General features: G+C 39.5%; 1 protein-coding gene across 1 annotated transcript in view; it reads left to right on the forward strand.

The window, feature by feature from the left end:
- fmn2a (formin 2a) overlaps window positions 1–20980 on the forward strand; it is a 46418-nt gene extending 25438 nt beyond the window's left edge. Inside the window, exons 8-17 of the mRNA XM_074676065.1 lie at window positions 1900–1991; window positions 2083–2212; window positions 2344–2490; window positions 3989–4048; window positions 4708–4828; window positions 7527–7619; window positions 15959–16010; window positions 18668–18817; window positions 19726–19807; window positions 20054–20980. Of these exons, the coding sequence (XP_074532166.1) occupies window positions 1900–1991; window positions 2083–2212; window positions 2344–2490; window positions 3989–4048; window positions 4708–4828; window positions 7527–7619; window positions 15959–16010; window positions 18668–18817; window positions 19726–19807; window positions 20054–20080 (954 nt within the window). The 3' untranslated portion in view covers window positions 20081–20980. The remainder of the gene's footprint in view (window positions 1–1899; window positions 1992–2082; window positions 2213–2343; window positions 2491–3988; window positions 4049–4707; window positions 4829–7526; window positions 7620–15958; window positions 16011–18667; window positions 18818–19725; window positions 19808–20053) is intronic.
- Window positions 20981–21172: the final 192 nt, after the last annotated feature.

Below are 21172 nucleotides of genomic sequence, written 5' to 3' on the forward strand. Positions count from 1 at the left end.
GACTGAGACTCTTTGGGGGGCTACAGACTGAGCGAGAGTTTACATTTTCTTCCCGGGGATGGTTTTTTGTTTGGCCCATCTGCGTCAGACACATTAACATCTATTGTCTTTGCCTCTTGTGAAACGATGGGGCATTTCTGGCCTGTTTTTTTTTCTACCACCTTGTATAAAACTGTGGTCCAGAGCCTAACAGCAGGATAACAGCCAGGAATGTAGTCTGGCTGAAGGCAGTCCTTTAGCATTTCTGAAACGTATACAATGTAGACTAACAAACAATTGAGTTATATTTTAAAAAAGGCTCATTTCAAGGTTCCTTTTTCATGTTTGAAAAAACTGTCTACAAAAAGGCAAAATATAACAAAACTGATCCACTTTTAGACCGTTTTAGTGGCTGTAACAGTGTCTGTCTTTCACCTCAACAAACTTGTTTTAGGTATGGTTTTGTTGAGGTTTGTTATTGACCACGAATGCAGTAATTACCAAAATGTCATGGTGTTATCCAATTAGTGTGTGTTCAGGTGCTGTAGATCACACGATCTTCACCTGCATCCTTCTTGTTGCCTTAAAACTGTCTGGCTTGGATTTCGTTAAGTTTGCCATAAAAATAGACTCAGTGTTACATCATTGTAGACCTACAAGATTTATCTAAAGCCTTTTTTTTTTTTTTTTTTTTGAATGATTGATCAGTTTTGGTTTGAGCCTAATGGCAAATTCTGGCCATGAAAAATGAGGCTCATGCAGAAATGAAGAAAACCGTGACCAAGACTGGAAACCACATACACACCAAGCCGAAAAAGTGAGCTTGATTCTATACAACTCGTTATCTTCAAGTGAGGTTATGGCTGACCTGTGACAGGTGGGCTCTCAATAGCTTAAGGCCGGTCTCCTCCCCTCCTCACCTCATCAAGACTTGAACAAAACTTGATCAAGTTCAGTATTTCCAACTTGGCCCTGTTGACGATGGGCTGTATCAGAAATACATGGGCGACTTCAGAGACTATGTTCATGTATGACATGGTCTATGGTGTGAACAAGAGACTCAAAGCTTCTAGGGGTTATTGTAAAACCTAAAATAAAAGCATCTTATGAAAACAAATGCAAAAAGAGGTACCGTGGGTAAGCCTCAATGAGGCAAACAGTGAGAACAGACTGCATGTCCTCATTTAGGGAGAAAGATGTTACAACTTGGTGGAGTAGACTGTTCTGATACTTAATGAATGGGGGACATTTTCAGCAGCTTTAGGTTGCATGCTGCTTTATCATATCCTCACATAGCAGCCAGTGTTTATTTCTCCCAATCAAAAAATGCAAACTGCATGCCTCAGGTTTTAGCAAGATTGGCCAATCTAATTTAATCTTCTTTCAATGTTGTCTTGAAGTCATTAAAATTCTCTATTGCCTTTAACCATCTTGTCATTATCCCCTTTGTTTATGCTTGTTTCACGTGTTGATCATTTTGACACCAGTGCTAAAACTGATTTTGTACTCCATCTCCAAGTCTAAATTACACCCTTTGTTTTCCGTAGTTGATAATGCTGCAAAGTAGACTCATACGTTACATCTCTAATCCATACAAGCACAGAGAACACATGAGAATGTGTTTGAACACCAAACTTGTATATTCACAACATCTGGTTGGAGGCGCATTAATTCCAGTTTGTGCCAATGTGTTTGGCATCAGGGCCTCGATTTTTAGCAGTTCCCGATGTTTGTATGATCAAACTATGCACAGAGTGTGTTCAAATCAGCTATTCTGACACTCAGTGTAGCTTTGGTTTGAGTCAGGCTGTGTGAACATTGAGACATTCATATTTAAACTGTTTCAGCTTCTTTTACTCTTAGTATTAGCTCCATGTATGCTCTACATTTTTTTTTTTTTTTTTTTTTTTTTGTGGACAGAGAGCTCAAGCTGATGAGATGGATGGCATTAACAAGCATATTAAAGCATCCAAAGACAAAGTGGATGCCAAGCCTCTGGATAAGCCTGAACAGTAAGCAACAAACATATTCTGTGAACTAAATGTGTTTCAATGAGATTTATTTTGAAAATGTGTAATACAACTAATTTCTCTTCTCTTGAAGGTTTTTATTCCAGTTATCCCAAATCCCAAACTTCTCTGAACGAGTGTTCTGCATCCTGTTTCAGTCAACTTTCCATGAATGTATCACCTCGGTCCTCCGTAAAATCGAAATCCTTCAGAGAGTCTGCAAGGTGATCAACTGGATCTCTTCTCTGTCCTGTCTGTCGCTCCGTCTGGCCTTCATGTCTACATCTCATTTGTCTATGTACATGTTTGTGTGTGTGTGTGTGTGTGTGTGTGTGTGTGTGTATGCGTGCACCAGACTTTGCAGACCGGTGAGTGTGTACTGCAGGTGCTTGGCCTGGTGCTGGCTTTTGGAAACTACATGAACGGAGGCAATCGGACTCGAGGGCAGGCTGATGGTTTCACCTTGGACATTCTGCCAAAACTGAAGGACGTGAAAAGCAGTGTGAGTTTTTGTGCCTCAGAAAGTAAAAGCAAACATCCCTCACTCTAAGGCCCCATTTTAACAAATTCAACTCCCAACATTTTCCAGGCAATTTCAAGGCATTCAGACACTGATATTCTTAGAAACTGACCCCGGAGCTTAGTTACTTTACTTATTGTGGCCCCCAGGTCAGAGGAAATAGATAGATTAACATTTAAGTTCAATTGTACTTCCACAACATACTGACAGGTACAGAACCACAAGGTTTCAAACATTCAGTGCAGAAAAATGAGCATAAATAGGATGAAACAATCTAAGAAACACATTCAGTCCAATTTTGTAAGGTTAAACCCCTGTTTAAGATCTTGTTGCACAGTATGAAGATATCATTTTACTATAAATACTTCCCAATACATCATGGTGCAGTCCAAAGTGTCACAGGCCCCTTGACATCGGATTGGCTAACCCAAGTGCTGCTCTCTGTTGTTATTAGATGTCTGCCCATTCAGCTCTGGAACTTATGTTCATTAAACCTCATTTGGCTTCACTGCAGAAAGCTGCAGGCAGCTGATTTTTGGCATTTCAATGTCACACATGTTCCTCTGTTGATACTTTTACAGCTTTTTTAATGGACATATTTACTTCCTAGGTCTCTAAAGAATAAAGCACAGAAGATTTAAAAATTGCTTAGTAAGATGACAGACATCTATTTTTTAGAGTTATTTTTGACGTATTTTCAGTGTTTATTGGATAAGACAGGTGAAGAGATAGGAAACATGGGGAGCAGAGAGAAGAGATGAACATGCAGCAAATAGATGTGAGTGGGAGTGATAAAGCCTCTGTACATGGGGCAAGCCAAAACTGCTAGGCCAATGGCACTCCTCCATATTTGATATTTTAAGTAAGAAAAACACTAAAAACAGGCATGTATTATCTTATATGAAAAACTGAACATACAATGCTAATTAAAATCTAGAAGTTTGTCTTGCCTTGACTATGGTGTGACTATATGGTTCAGTTATCATTCCCTCAGAAAATCAGTTAAGTTGAGTTATTCAAATTGTGAAGTTAAATCATTTCTTTTTGGGTCCAAAGCCAAAAATTCATGAATTTTAAGACAGAACATTCAAAGCAGCCAAACACAAGGATCTTGACTGTGCAGCCTTAAAGAAGAGGCCATTCTGTTTACTGCTCTTATTGAATATCACAACGGGCTCAGCGTGCCCTTGGCACAGCCATATAAGGACACAGTGGTTTGTGTTTTTGCTGTGGTGGACCGAGTAAGGTATCCATAAAGAACATCAAACTTTCCACCAACTCTGAGTTATGACAGCCGGCCCAGCACAGTTATGTTTTGTTGTTTCGCTCTTCAAATGTCAAGATTTATGCCCAACCTCTGTGACCGCTGTGTCTATTCTTGTTTGCCTTGCACAAATTAAAACGTCCTGCTCAGCCATGATTAAATTAATAAATAAAGGGAATTTGGTTTATTTATTTGGATCTCTCTCTTTTCTTTCAGGATAACTCCCAGAGTCTTTTGTCCTACATTGTTGCTTACTATCTAAGGCACTTTGATGAGGTATGTTTTGGTCTCTGTTTATTTGAATCACTTTTCTGTTTGAGTCTGATTTGCTTAGAAATCCTTCCAGAGCTTTCTTTTCATCTCCTCTCTTGCCAGAGGATACCATGGCTTATCCTTTATCAAATTATTTATTTTCTCTTTCCTCATTTTCAGCAGGAACAAATCTCTCTCTCCTTCTCTGGCTCTCTTTTAATTCCCCTTTCTGTCTTTCACTCTTCATCTCCTGCTCTCGCTCTGCTTTGGTCTGGGTTCATTCAAACCTGCAGTCTGTTCGTTGGCACAGCATCCAAAGGAGAGCTAGTGTAAATAATTAGGTTCTCCAGATGAGATGAACTCAGTAAAGTGCAGCTCGCCAAAATCAACCTGCATGACATGGCTCCAGCGCTCATAATGGCCTTGTAGTAACTCTGCAGGAGAGAAATACAGTGTTCTCTCTGCACACAGCTTAATGGTCATTATCTGCTGTAGTTTCAGCCATATCTTCTCTGCAGTGCTTGCATGGCTGATAAGCACATGTAGGACTCTAAAGACATTTATTTCAATCTTGCCTGGTGTGTTCAGTATACACTGGAGAGGCCCTTTTCTGTTTGAAAAAGATTGACTTTGACATTGGTGCGTGTGATTTTTGTGCATGGATGTGTGTTGGGTTTTACCAGGATGCTGGCAAAGAGACGTGTGTCTACACTCTGCCTGAGCCCCAGGACCTTTTTCAGGCCTCCCAGATGAAGTTTGAAGACTTTCAAAGAGATCTGCGTAAGCTGAGGAAAGACCTCAACGGTAAGTTGTCAGACAGCCATCTCTTTGTTCGAGCACATCCCAACCTTTAACTGCATATTTACAACTAGCTTGAGAGGTAGTAAAAACTTGGCCTTGTCCATATCCAACATTTACTGCTGGTGTCATATTGTGTCTAAAATACTATCACATAGAAATTTATGTAGCGATAAATTACTTATTAATCCATGTATAAAACTGCTTTCAGAGTGGAAAATAATTGTCCTAACCAGCTTTGGCCAGAGAAGCAGGTCAACAGAGAGAGATAGCATCTGTTTGTTGTACAGATGAGCAAACCAGAAGCAGATGTTACGCGTCAGATGTTGACTTCTGTTGGACCTTGAGTGCCTTTTCTGTCCTCATGAAAACAGAATCAAAATATAAAGGGCAAAGGGTCAGGAGACTTGTGCTACCTGAGGGCGTTATTAAAGGTTCATCAGCTTTTCAATGAGCCAGGAGAGACTGTCCTTCAGCTCTGAATTACATCACTCAGCATTATGTTGACCACATTTATGGACACTGTGAAGCATAATAATTGACATTTGGCAACTCTATGTCCCTATCCACTGTTATTATTCAAGAGAAAATGATATCACTTTCTTTGTATTTTGTGAGTAAGTTGCAGTTTTTCTTGTCAAGTTATTTGATCTCTATTAATCAACAAAGTCCTTGTGTTATGTCAGTAGGCATATTAATGGCTCATACAGGCACTACGGGCAGTTTGGCATCTTCAGGGGACCATTTAGTGGTGAAACAACAACAACAACAACAGCAGCAGCAGCAGCAGCAGCAGCAGCAACAATAAATAGAAAATACAAATCAGATGTGACTTTTGTCTTTGCTTTTCCAGACAGATAACCTTTGTAGTGCATCTAGCAATTTGCTGATTGGAAGCTAAGTACTGTAACTGTATTGGAGCCTCACAGATTATAACAAGTGTGATAAAAATAAATTTAAAAAAAAGATAATTGTAAACCCATGCATGCCAGTAGGTCCCTCTCATTGCTCAGTTGGATAATTTTATTGTTAATTTTTCCTAGGTGTCGTGAAGTGGGTGCTTCAAAAACGATGCAAGTCAGATATCTTCAAACTGACCTCTCAACTGCTCATAGAGTACTAATTTACAGAAAGGAAAGGAGATAACTGACATCTGCACTGAATCCTCTTGTTACAGTTTCACGCTAACATTAACAACACTGACATGTTAATTTTTCAAAAATAAAAACATCAAATATTACTGTAAGCAGGTTTTCACATTTTATGCCTTAAAATGTGAGTATATCATGGTTTAACACTTGTTTATAACTCATTAAACTGGCAAAAAAAATCACAAAAATTACTAAGTAATTACTTCCTGAAGTGTTTGTATCAGTACGAACTTGTGTACCACTTGTTCTTTTTTAACCAGATTTAGTAAAACTGACAGAGCTGCATTAAAGAGGGAATATCCAAAACCATTCACAAGCCAAGGAGTTGTGATAAAGTTTTTCCATTGATCTATAAACACAGTTATGCAATCCTGGAATGAAGACAAAACACAATAAAACACAGTTTCATGATAAGAGTGTTTCTTTTTGTTGGAGCTGTTGAAGTTACATTTTGCTGTTACACATGCAAAACTGCAAACATGTGATAGGACGAGTAACTTCAACAGTGTATTTGCATATGAAGACCCTGAGGAGTGTGCCATGCCAACCCGGTTGATTAATTGAAAGGAGTCCTAATGAATGAGTCAGCCGGGAAATATTCCCTTTCATGACTCTGTCTCAAATCACTCAGCACACAGAACACTTTCCAAGACCTGAAGTGCCTACAGGTGGTAAAAAAAACCCACTGTGTATTTTTGTGCAAACATGTGTGCATATGTGTGTCAGTATGTGTGTGTTTATGTGAGTTTGTGCATGAACAGTGCAGTCGACAATTCCCCAAACCTGGTCTGTTCTCGATCACATTTTATGTATCTTTGCTGCTAAACCAATCAGGTTCCTTATCCGTGTTGCCAAATATTGTTTTACCTCAGCCGTAATGATTCTTTAGGCTGTTCATTATTTGCAATTCATAAAGATGGAGTTGCTCACAGGGGAAATGGACTTGCGTCTGCTCTGACCCCGATGGCAGTGGCACATGCTGGTCGTGCATAAATACATCATCACATGTTGTATCTGCAGACCTCTTCATTACCTTGCAGAGCAAGCTGAGTGCTCTAACAGAACTGGGCTTCGATGACAGTTCCCAGCGGGGGTTCTGATAGGTAGGCGGCAGAAATGGCCTTGGCTGGCCCTGAGGACATCAGCAAGCAGCGCAGTGGAGAGAGCTGGCTGTGTACCTTTTTAGCCGAAGCAACATATGGTCTATGAATTACCACTTGCCCAGTCACGACCTCCACGTTCCTTTAAGCGTCTTATGGTCTCTCAATCTCTAAGGCCTTGAGCAGAGTTTGTGTATCTCTTGTGGTTACAGATGGAGTGTGACCATAAATTTCTCATGGGAGCAGTGTGCAGGCCTTTCAGGTTCCTGGGGGTGCCTTATTAGTCATTTTGGGTCACTGTGTCTTTGCCATCACTTACTCAGCAGAAAGTCAGCAGAGATTTATGATAGCAAGCTCACATAGGGCAAAGTATGCTGGAGGGTTCATCATTTCAGCACAAAACACTGTTTTTCCCTCTAATCATGAAATTCTCTTATTCTCTTCTTGTTTTAGTGTGCTCAAGAGAGACAGAGAAAGTTTGCAAGTCATCTTCTGAGGAGGACCTGCAGCCCTTTAAAAGCAAGATGGAAGAGTTTCTATGCCAAGGTGAGTCTAAACCAATTGGAACTCATTCGACTGCGGGAGCAACAGGCCCATTTATATACAGTTCACATCTTGGGGACACAGGGAGGGAATCCAGTTTTGGTCCTGGGTTGGAAACGATGTTTGGTCCAGATACAAACTGTACAAACCAAAATTTTAACCACTCAAAGGCTGAAAATATCAAACCTGTTCAGGATTTGAAATAAGCACTTTCCCTGCAGTGCCACACTAAAGCCGTGTTTCCACCAAGCAGTCCGGGTCGGTTCGTCTCGGTACAGTGCGCTTTTAGCGGCGTTTCCACTGACTCATCCCGGGACGGATCCCTAAAAACTGAGACGAGCCGTCCCACTTTTTTGGGACACTTTCGTATGGGTGCCAGACTGAACCGATCCGTTCTCAGAAGGTGGAGCAACACACTGCAGACGGTTGATTGGTCAAAAGAATCGTCACTTACCCAGACAGCGGCTGCATGTCTCCTGGCAGCACACAGACTTCTCTGAAACAAAGCTTGATTGCACTTTGTATCAGAGAGTTACATGAAAATCACAGAGAGGACAAAATGCTGCATGTCTTCCATCCGTGCTCTTTGTTTACTGTGTCGCGTTTTCTTCTTTGTTGGATTTAATAGTGGGGTAAGCTGCTACGGCGTCGCGCTATTGTTTACCAGCTGCGGCTTCCGGCATCCGGCTTACACACCGCCTACCACGAGAGGGCACAGTTTACTGTGGAAACTCAAACGGGATCAGACTTAACTGTCGGAAACGCAGCTTAACTAATGGCAAAGGTTGATGACTTTAGATTCTCAGTAAGATAGAAGCTTAAAACACCTGCATTATACACCAAGTTCACGTTTTTTGGTCCTGATTCTGTAATATTTTGAAAAAAAAAAGTTCATAATAGAAGTTTGTTTTGATTTGTATACAGCAGAGATTAGTTAGACCATCAGACCAGTTGATTATTAGTTGATATTTCCAACACAACCCTTAAAATATGATAAAACTTTCAATGATTTGTCTGTTTAAACATCTGGTTTGCTTATCTGTGTTACCGTAAGACTTGAAGATGTTAATAATTTATACCCCCAGATTCAAAGGGCACTCTGTGATGATATACCGCTGGCATATCAGCACAGAAACTGCATCTGTGGTGTGAGTGTAAATGAAGTAGCTCATCCATCAGGATGATTTAAACGCTCTTTGTCTGCACATTTCCAAATCTGTTCCATTCTGCTTTCTGGTTGATATACACAGCAGGGTTCACCTCGTGTCGTTTCCATAGGGACCTCTGTTTATTCCAGGTTGTATTGAATAACTCACAGCTATTGTTTCGAGTACGTCTATCTGCATGGAAGGATTAGGCTGTGTTTGTTAGCTGGCTCTCAGTCTTGATCCCTGCTGTGTAAAACAGAACAAGCCTTACTTTTACTTCAAGGGAAGTTCAGAATGGCCAAAGGTGAACCTGTTATACTGTCTGTTAATTACACTGCTGAGAATTGAAGTGAAGCCTAAAGGGACTGGAGGTAAACTGACTTGTCCCACATCTGATCCCTTTCACTCAGCACCCTCAATGTCATCACACATGTTCGTCTTTAATTCTGGTGTTAATGATTTTTCTGAAGTTCCTGTCTTTCTTTATTTTTCCACCCTTAATCTTATGTGCTGCTCTAACAACAAGACTCTCACTCTTTTCCATCAGAGGAGTGACAGAGTGAGTAGAGGCACCACATGCCTTCTTTGTTTCTGTCTTCAAGTCAAAACCAAACAAACCTTCAGAGTGAGGTGATTAGTAGGATGTTACCTAAAATAATGATGATTGATTTATTTCAATAATGTGTGCTTCCTCTCCCTGTCCCCACAACTGTGTTAAAGTCCCTTTCAGCTGCTCAAATGGTTCTGTAAAGCTGACACTCAATAACGTCATGCTAATAATACAGTTGGGGATGTGGCTGAAAAATGTTTGATCAAAAGTGAAAATATTAAATTTGTATAAACACTGTATTTTTTACTCTAAAAGAGAATACAGTCCATATCCAGGGCTGGACTGGGACAAAAATTCAACCAGGACATTTTTGGCCCAAACCCATCCCCAACATTTAGTCAACTCCAGCATCATATAGAACTTATAAGACTTAAAGGAAAATTTCAGTTTATACAGCTTTTACATTGTTTATAGAATAATGTAGAAAAAAATACTCACCCAGAAGGCTTTCCTGATCCAAGCAGTGCTTCGGAAGATATTTAGACCCAAAATCGTGCAGCGGACGTCCGTATAATGGGATCCATTGGGGCATAGACAGCGCCGCTCCTAAAATTGCATTAATCGTCCAAAAACTCATGTTTTTCACCAATATTCCATCATGGTCCACTCTGGGTTAGGCCTCTGTTGCAGTCTGTCACTCCAGACAGCGCTGTGTGGCTGTAATGGCCTCTGAACTGACAAAGTTTTTGTTTACGTTTGTCCTTCAAAGAAAAGAGTCAGCTCTCCAGAGAGTACTGTGCATGCGCGGTACTCAAATGCCCCTCTGCGAATGTGCAGTACTCTCTGGAGAGCTGACTCCTTTCTTTGAAGGACAAACGTAAACAAAGTCTTCGTGAGTTCAGAGGTCAGTACAGCCACACAGCGCTGTCTGGAGTGACACAGACTGCAACAGAGGACTAACCCGGACGTACGCTGCACGATTTTGGATCTAAATACCTCCCGAAGCACTGCTTGGATCAGGAAAGCCCTCTGGGTGAGTATTTTGTTCTACTTCATTCTATAAACAATGTAAAAGCTGTATGAACCGAACTTATCCTTTAAATTTGGTTCATCATTTAGTTGAACTCAAGACTTTTTTTTACTTATGGTGCAATAGTTCATCTGTCTGACATGATGATAAAATAAGTAAAAATAAAATGTAAATCAATTGAGCTTGAATGAATGTTACAGCTCACACAACCTTTTAACCTCCTCGAAAAACAAGGGGACAAGGGCTTTTAACTGAATAATAATTTACTGTGATACAGTCACTTGTTCAGCCATGCAATTATCAGCTCATTAACACTTATGAATGTTCACTCTGTCCCTCTGCTCTACCAACACACCTGATCCTCTTGCTCACAGCCTGCTGCAGAGGTTTTCCTGCACTCTGAGCTTTGGATTGTCAAGACACGCTATGTCACAAACAACAAGCCAAGATCACCTGTTGTGATAAATGGATCGCCATTTAAAATTCTAAATCAGTACATGCTTTTACACCAGTCTCCGAACTCCACCAGTCTCTCTCTGCGCATTTGGCCCTTGTCAGCCACTGTAGTTTACAGCCCAAGCCTCTCTCACAGCTAGCTTAGCAGAGGTGTGTCGGTTGGTTTGATGCTTTCATGAGACTAGAATCGCGAGTCTTGGTAATGTTATACTGAAGCTGAATTATCATCAGCCAGTGTGTGTTTACTTCACATGATATTCAAGATGTTGGCATGTGTTGATGATTAATTTCATGTAGCTTCTGGCTCTTTGACACAAAGTAACAAGTCCTTTTAAGTTTTTTTATTTCAGCATCTTTGAGTTTGAAAGTAGATGGATACACTACTAGTTATGGCAAACAGTAATGGCACTACAGTAATGTATTGCTGTGTAATGCATTGCGACATTCCTAATGATACGTATTTGGGAATCAAATTAAAGCTATAAAATAAAGCCATCAAGTCCATAAGAGTAACCAAGCAGCATCCACTTAGATTTCACAGAGAGCTTGCTGACTTTTCAAAACTTTTGTATCAGTCATCTTCATATGGTTAAGTTTTAAAAACAGCTGCAGTAGAGTTATGTTTAGACACAAAACTACTTGATGAGCTTACAAAGGAGGATCATGGCCACAGTTCAAATAAATTTCAACGAATGTTTACTCGTTGCATAACTAAAGCATTTACTACTCAAAAGGACTCAGCACTGATCATTTGTTTCACACAGGAATCAAAACCAGGCCACATAGAAGAAAGTCCCATGTTTGTTTGTATGAAACTGTAGAGCTTGTTCAACCAATCCTCTGCCCCAACCACCAACTGCCCCGAGTAGACTTTTCGTGCTTACAATACTGTGTCACCTGGATTCAACACCACATCAAAGCATGGAGCAAGCAGACAGAGCCCCTAAATGACCCTGGTGGGGGCCTTCAGTGCTGCTATTTGACATGTGGGCAGCTGACCGAGGGTTTGTATTTGATGCCTTGGTAATGTGAGTGCTGTGTCTAATCTGGCCAATGTTACTGTCCATTGTGCTGTGATGCTCATATCATTTTGGATCACTTGTACACACATGAGAGCAAACTGAAGACAGATATTAAACCTTACACTCAAACAGCTACTTGCACACTTAAGTTCCACATCATATGAGGCCAAAACCCATTGAAAATGTTGTGTTTGTCCCCCATTTCCCCCAGAAGTCTGCTGTTTTCTGCACAGACTGACATCAACAGTACAACTGTATTTGAATACTGTGGTTCACATCAAAGGTGCGAGACTCAGTTTGATATGCTTGTTTTAACATAATAAGTCAAATATCATTCTTTATGCAGCTTTGGCTCTGAACCCAATGTCATCCAGTTGACTGTGACCAATCTTTTTGATGGACCCGGCGCACAGGCACAGGCCTCTCTTCCAACTGCTTTTGTATTCAGATGAGTGTAATATATAGCATATGTTCTTCCGCGGCAATGCTCACTGTCCATTTTAAAAGAAGTCTTCAGATGAAAGAATCTCCCATTTCCACCTCTTCCCCTCTTGTTTCCTTTTTTCTCAGTCTTTGAAAGAAATATGGGAGCTCTCTTTGATATAAATGTGGAGGTTATTCCCTCTGAGAGCAGAATCTAAGCAACGTAACTCTGACATGTGATTCACAAGGCTCCAGACAAGATTCTTGGGGTTCCTTTTTACTGCAGCGGTGAAAAAAAGAGCAACAGCCAAATGTCTTATTTTTGTTATTTCTGTAATTTCTAAAAGGCCTGGGGTTAAACTGTTTCTGGCCCCACAGTTTAAACTGCTTTTGTTTATTTTCTGACCATGAAACTAACCACAGAATAACAGTGGGAGCGGACTTGTTGGAGCTTGGCTGTTTGGTCTAGCTTGATTTTCCCCGCTCGCTTCACAAATTCTCATGCATGCAGGCCTTTGATGGAGTCACTGAGACTAGAAAGAGAGCACTGGCCATGTGATAATCTGTTTCTGATGGACATGAAGATTAGTATGACTGATGTCAAACTCCCTCTCTTTTCTACGGCTCTTCTGCTGAGACTATTACAACATGTTGGAGGATTAAGTTACCAAGAACATTTAAGTGTAAAAACCACATTATGGTGAATGCCTTTCAAAAGGAACATTGTAATTTTGTTACATAAAACACACAATGCCATAAAACACTGACCTCTATATAAGTTATCCAATACAATACTCAGCCCTTAAGATTAGGGGCAGAAAATAAATAAAGTTAAGCATATGTGTCTTTTATACATGTAGTTTGTTAGAAATAATTGTTTTAACCTGGGCTGTAAAGTAGTGCTGTGGGTAGCACTGCTACCTCCGCAAGAAGGTCCCTGGTTCAATACCCAGGGCCTGTCTGTAGAGTTTGAATGGTGTCCCGGTAAATCAATCTATATATCAATCTATCAATCAATCAATCAATCAATCAATCAATCAATCAATCAATCTATCTATCTATCTATCTATCTATCTATCTATCTATCTATCTATCTATCTATCTATCTATCTATCTATCTATCTATCTATCTATCTATCTATTTATTTATTTTTATTTTATTTTATTTATTTTTTTTTTTTTTGTGTGTGTGCTTACGTTTATGTTTATGTTAAAGCACTTTGTAAACTTGTGTTTTTAAAAGGTGCTATATAAATAAATAAAGTTATTATTATCTATCTATCTATCTATCTATCTATCTACCTACCTACCTACCTATCTATCTATCTATCTATCTATCTATCTATCTATCTATCTATCTATCTATCTATCTATCTATCTATCTATCTATCTATCTATCTATCTATCTATCACCATTTTGTTTCTTTCCATACCTTAACATTTTGTATCATTTACCCTCCCTTGTACCATATTACCATTGTGAATTGTAATTACCATTATGTATCATAGTGTACCTTATCGTATCATATGTGCTGTATGATACAAGAACTAGATGACAGAAGTGAAATTCATATTCAATTCTCCAGTAAAAGAGAAATGTAAAAGTGTGTTTCTTTGAAAGCTGATTTCCAAAGTTTCAACAAACTGACCGTTCATCAGCCATTCAGTCGTGGCAGAACCCCTGCCTCGTTTGTTTCCTTAACTTTACCTCATTATTGGTGCTGCTGATGGTTCATGTATCAATATGCGGGTGTGTTTGCTGTGTGCTGCTGTCTCACTCATTTATCTTGTGTTGTAGTGTAAGTTAATTCAATGTTGAGTTGTATCTGAGAATTTAACTGTTTACCTTTTCCGCTTGGCCCTCTGTTCTAAGGGCCAACAAGAAGGAGTAAAAAAAAAAACATATCATAAAAAAGAGACACCACTGGATCCCCGCTATGTCCTCACCCCTTGACGCTCGCCGGCTGTCGTAGGCAGAGCGACTGTTCATTTTTACAAACTGATAAAAAAAAACGATGTCAGATTAAGGTGATAAACTCACAGCAAACGGACACCACCTAAATGTACTGCACATGAGTAACAAGACAGCTAAACCATGAAAAGCGAACATGAAGCTAATGTTTCAGAATTCAAAAGCTATATCATAGCTTGTGTAGCTGATGCAGCTCCTGAATGCAGCTTACCTGTTAAATCACTCATGAAACGCAGCCCGTCGCCGTGAAGTCCGTCTGCTGCAAACCCCTCACCCCGTCTGACATTGGTGTAGCTATTATTAGCTATAGCTGTTAACAAAGCAGCATTAGGTAGATCATTAAAACGAACGATTTCAAAATCAAGACAGCAATACTAAACATGGGTAATGTTAACATGAAGTAGAAAAGGATTAGATATCTGATAAAAAAGTCTAGAAATCATGAGAAATTTGTCATACCCCTTGGTTTTAAAATTAGTTCTCGGTTTGTCTTGGTTTCAAGGGCTGTGTGGCCCTTACCCTTACCCCTTTTCCTTGATCATATGTACGGGACACCACTTCACTACAAGTGCACATGCAAAGCTCAGGGGTAAGACAAGGGCTAAGGGGTAGAACTGGGATTGTACCTAAATATCTGCACTACTGAAAAAACAGCATTTCTTAAGATTGATTGTAATACACCCTGTTTTAATTCTCAATTCATTTTTTTTATTTCCATTCATAAAGCTATAGGATCACCAATGAATTATAAAGTACAGCAGTGAAGTATAGTGGCTTGTCTGAGATCTTTAGGATGTAGCTCTGGCCTCAATTCCACAAAGCAACCAGATATTCCCAGGATGAAAACAGAACTCAGATCTGTGCCAGGAAAGATTCTCGGTCCCATCTTCTGTCACGTCCTTCTGGAAAGAAATGAGGAGGCCATGGGTCGTTTCTGATCACTTGACAGTTTAAGACAGTGGATAATTGACCCCAGGAGGACAGAGAATTTAATGTGTAACCTTTTGTCAGCCATACAGCAGCAGTGAAGATTTAAACAGCTGGCTTGGGTCTACTGCCACTCTGTCATATTTGGAAATGGACAAAAAAAATCAGCCCCATGGATGTGAAATTTGATAAGCAGTAATGCAGAGCTTTTTCCTTACCAAGGCTGTCACATCTCACTGCCTTTCTCTTATATCATCATTTAGGAAACAGTCAAAAGGATCCTGATTGCCTACTGAGATAAATGTTGCCTGCTGGAACTATCTAATATGTACCACAGTGTCCTACCAATAGAGTTCTGTGTCCTTTTAAATCTTACACCTCACACACACACACACACACACACACACACACACACACACACACACACACACACACACACACACACACACACACACACACACACACACACACACACACACACACACACGCACACACTGAGTCATCAGTCTCCATTCGAAGGAAGCCCTGCACAAAGAAGCACTTGTCCTGCGATCTGCAATCCTCATTTGTCAGTTGTGCAACTGGAGGTCTATCCAGCACTTAATAACCTGGTGGCACAGCTCTGACCTTCCAGATGACTGCTGATTGAATTAATGGTGACATGTGGAATCCTGCTCTTATACATTGTAGGTGAAAGGTGTATTTTTCTGATGTCTCAGGACATCCTGTATCTGTCCTGATCAAAATATAATCCTGTATTTACTTTTGCATTAAACCTATTTCAAAACAGAATTTAATTTTCTTTCCTTTACAGCTAAAACAGAACTGGAAGCACAGGAGAAGCAGCTGGCTGACACTCAGACAACGTAAGAGCTCTAATTTTAAAATCTTGTAAATTGTCTGAAACCATGTATCATGTGCTGTTATAATTTCTGTATATCATTCCAGTGGGATTCCAAAAAATTGATGATCTTTTTATTAGGGAAAACAATGATTTCTAACATTTCTCTCTTTGCCAAACACAAGATAACATACCTCTTGGAATGACTAACAGCTTTTCTTTTACTTGGTGTCAGTGATAAACAATTTCCAACCAAGACTGTCTTTTCTGCAAATAGTATAGTTCAGTAGCTTAACAACACTTTTTCTCAGTTGCTTTGTTTCATTCTTCAGATCAGAATTGAAATTTTCAAAAGTACTTGTTCAATTTTCTCATCATTGTGTTTCTCAACTTGTGCACATCAAAAAAACAGTTTCTCATTTCTTTGAACGAGTTGCAAATGCTTTGGGACATCCATGCAAATTACTATGTAAAAATCTCTACTGTTTCCTACTTTATCAGCTGTTTATGTCATGTTGATCAAAATGGATTATCGTAGGTCTCTGTTGAATAGTCTCACCCGCCCACAACATTTAATAATGAGGTCATTGCAAAAGTCTTACATGCAAAAAGGTTGAACAAGTTATCATAGTCTGTCAATAATCTATCCACACAATTCCATGAGACTTTATTTTTTCTACATCTGTCTGGATTGGTAAATTGTTCCCTGGTCAATCTTGACTTTCTCTGAAAAATAGAAATATGTGAAGCAACAGATCAACCAATGATCAAACAGTTTTCTAAAACAGCTCAAAGGTTCATCTCATGAACCATCAACCATGGACCATCATGTCTACTTTCCTCTGTACAGTCAGTGGTAACAAATTTCCTGTAAAAGGTCAATAAAGGTCTATCCCACTTGTGGACCGTGTTCTCAATCATAAACTTTCAATGGCCAAGGTTGGTTGAAGGATGGAAGGATTCCAATAACTGTCATCAAAACTTCAGCCATAGTTTACGTCAGAACATCCTTCCAGAGTGAACTGTTATACTGACAACATGACTAAGAAATTTGACCATCTTATCCGTACACAATGACACAAGGACTCGTCATTCTGATGCACTGACACATTCACTGACAATGAATTTTACTTTTAAAGGATGATCCAAGAATTTTGAGAAAGAGACTGGCTTTTACAGGTAATCAAACTGTTTTGAGAAATGCACTGACTGTTTTGCAAATGGCGAGGATGATTCGAGTAATATACCTAAGCAACTGAGAAAAACTGTAAGAAGCAACTGTATTCAAACTAAAAGCGAAAGCAAATTTCACACCTTGTCTGTAGAGTAAGCACTATCATCTCTAGGTGTAACAAATCCCAGCAGTACAGCTCATTCATCTGTTTCTGGTTGGTCTCAGATTCACTGTAAGTAGTACCAAAGAGACTTACTTCACTAACATTAGATATTAGTTACTTGCAGTAAATGAGTTTGAGGTTTGGCGCCATGATGATTTAGATTTGTAGAAAGTAAAAATGAAACTTTTTAATTCTTCTCTTCATGGGGTGAAAGAAACAACTTTGTTACTTTTTGTGCAGTGTCAAACAGAATTTTGCGATTGTATAGAAAAATATCAAAAATATTCTTTTCATGCGTAGATTGCTAGCAGCAAAAGCCTGCATTTTTCTGTTTCCAGAGATACTCTAGAGAGAATAAATGTATTTCAGATTGCCACCCCTTGAAGCTGCGATGTGATAACAGCTTTTGCTTTTGCTCTCCATATCAACCACTTTTTAATCTTTGGTCTTTCCTGATCACAGTTTTAAATTTATACATCACACATGGATAATCCAATCCCCCTTCAGTTTGAAGCGGTGTATTCTGAATGCAGAGATGAAATACTATCTGTCTGTTTTGTCAATATTTGGGACTCCTGGTTCCTTCAGTTACGTGGAGGGTGCAGGCCATCATGCCAGGCCTGCAGCAGACAGGAGGCCCCCCCTGTGCGGTGTCTGTGTTGTTTATCTAAGCAGAGCGAGAGTAGACAGCACTGGCTCCAGGCTTCTGTTACTGCTGGCCAGGAATGTGTTCCTATAGCACACTCCAAACAAAGAGACCCCAACCTGTCCGCTGTATTGATCCACTGCAAACAGCCAACACATTTAACACTTAAACGTGTCATCCCTGGACGTATTCCTTGTTTTTCTGTTAGATCTGCCTTTCTTTATCTGTCAGGCATCTTTTATATCCTCAATCACAACATACATGTGTGATTGACATGCTATCTGGTATATATATATATATATTTACATATGTGCATGCACAAGTACGCAGGCTTACATAGAGGCTTGTACACTATGGGAAAAGGTATGACAAACCCTTGCACAGCACTAGAGATGCTTAAAGGTTTTTTTTAGAAAGTTAATCCTTCAGAAAAACCTGGATGACTGTGCTGCTTTAGTGGCACAAATTCCAGTTTGCATTCTCCTTCCCTCTCTGAAATGCACAGTCATCATTGGTTTGTGTTTTCTAAATGTTTGTCTCCCATTAAATCTCTGAAAAAGCATATTATTCCAAGATTAACTTTCATATTTTGCATATTTGCTTTGCACACTGAGGTTTCACAACGGGCCGTGAAGGTTTCTGTAAGCTCATGTTGTAACACTTTGGTCTTGAAGAAATGTTTTTGTTCTCTGTCCTCAGCTTCTTGGAGTTGAGCGTGTCATTCTCCGTTAAACCAAAGGCAGGAGAGAAGGAGGTCTCTCCCAACACTTTCTTCTCCCTTTGGCATGAGTTTTCCACTGATTTCAAAGAACAGTGGAAAAAGCAGAATAAGCTGATGTTGCAGGAGCGGTAAGACTAACATAGATAGACAACTTTCTGACAGATGAAACCTGAACCTATTGACCTGAGAGTGAAATCCTGCAGTTAAAGCAGGACTTCCTGTTTCCATTTTGTAAATTTTATTTTTTGTCTTTGGGGATGAAACACTTCTGTCTTACCTTATTACTACTGTGCTAGCATTCTTATATTTTGAATTCTGCCCAAGCACGAGTCCACAAACCATTAATAAATCATCATCCATCTCGTGTTCACTGAAGATCCTATCACGTTCATTCAAATTCATGAAGGGAAAAGAGGTTAAATGACCCAAATCTGTGTCCTCACCCCAGTAATGAAAAGAACACATGCAACATCCAGTTAGCTTCCAGTGGTTTGATGAATATAAAGATACTGTTGCATTTGTCAACAAAAAGCAAATTGGTCCATTATGCCGATGAAGATTGGATGGTGATATGGATTTGCAAGGGAGGCAAAATGTCACAAGCTTTGCTTGTTCAGTAGGGAAGAATAAAAACAATTTGAAAGCATTAACTCTTTGCCCTGTGCCACCGGCAATCATCCCAAAACTCTCTCCACTGCTTTTCCTTTTGGACTCCCATGAAGCTATAAATATTCATCATCACATGAGCTGAACACACATGCAAACATGCAGCACAGGCACACGCGAAATCCATGTAAAAGGCGCTGCTCCCTCTCAATGCCAACTTGCCGTTGATGCCTCTGGCCTGCTCCATGCTGTAGTAAATGAGGAATGAGTCATTTCAAAGAAGTTGGACAGGCTTTGTGTGCTCTGTTTTCTTTCATGTTTTATAATTTCTCATGTTTTGTTTTTCATGTGTAATAATAAGTAACATCCCCTAAAATAAGAGGAGTATGTCTCTTTTGGATGACTGATGGTTATTCCTGATCTCTTTCAGGGTAAAGATGGCTGAAGAGTGCTTCAAGCAGGCCAGAGAGAAGGCCTCCTACAATGTGAAACCCAAACATGCAACTGGAATAGTACGTCCTAACCCTTTATGTCTCTATTTGTCTCATGTGGGTTTTTATTTGTTCATTTTGTTCAAACCGTTTAGACCCTGTTCCTCTTTTCCTCCCTTGGTGCAAACTGTCTCCTCTCCTAACAGCCTCTGTTCCTTACAAACACTTGTCGGGGTGTTGAAGAAACCACACTCCTGGCTCCCGTAGTTACATATTGAGACCAGTGCCAGTGCTGTAAATAACTCCAGCCTGTTTGTTCTCCAACAGAAAGCAAAGCTGGGTCAGAAGATCTGAAGCGAGCGAATAGAAAATGATCATCAAGCAGCCTCTTGCACAAGCACCGTTTGTACAATCTGACAGTGATTCATGAGTCATTTTTACAAATGTATTTGCCTCCAGTATTTGTTGTCAATTGATTTAGTTCTGATGTTTATTGTGAGACAGTTCAAAGTGGAAATGATATTGTATAAACGTTGGATGAAATATCACATTACCAGCCACATTTTCAGAGCAATTCCATAATTGAATGAAATATCGCTGCAATGAGTAAATGTAGTGGAGTCATTCGCTAGAAAAGAAGTCTGAAATTTGTAGCAAAATTATATCAAAGCTTTCTCAGTATTGTATAAGCCATATGTAGCCTGTTTTGTTTTTTTGTGCAGTTGCCAGCCTGTTTAACTACAAAGGCATGAACATGTCGTCCTTCTTCTTTTGAAGTAAAAGGCACAGAGTTTTTATAAGATTTCTACACGGTGGGTATGGATCACCAGTGCCTTATTGCACAGTGCAGAGGTCAAATGAGTGCTTTCTGAGACATATCATCTGGAAATAACTGTTACAGAAAAAAATCAAACGTTTCACGCAGAGTGGAACGCGATAATTGTACATTCCTTTACCGTGATGATTATACAGCAACCTCTCTATTGTGGTTTAATATTCTTAAAGACCATGCATACCTGAGTGGTGTGACATGAAACAGACCTACTTGTGTTTATTCAGCAGATATGTCAACTTGCTTTACATTTGAAGCAAATCCTATGCACCTAGTCTTGCCTTTCCCACTTTGTATGAGTGTGTGAACACCCCACTGCTAATGGAGCCATAGGACTATGTGATGTGATGTTAATGTGCAATACCCACAATATGTTTGAATTAAATAGCCTTGACCTTAAAAGTTTATATTTATTGAATAAAAGACACAACATCAGTTTTGTAGTTGCATTTTTTACATTTTTTTTTTATCATTCATTCAGCCGTGAGAGTGAGCAGCACAGATCAAACAATACTGTTGTTGTTTTTTGAAGAAATAGATTTAATATACCTTTCACATACATACTTACACACTTACATGATATTTATATATATATTTATATAAATTGTATATAT

The sequence above is a fragment of the Halichoeres trimaculatus genome, unplaced genomic scaffold, assembly GCF_033239565.1.
Source record: "Halichoeres trimaculatus isolate MK-OKI-2021-1 unplaced genomic scaffold, fHalTri1.1 fHalTri1_scaffold_8, whole genome shotgun sequence".
NCBI lineage: Eukaryota > Metazoa > Chordata > Actinopteri > Labriformes > Labridae > Halichoeres > Halichoeres trimaculatus.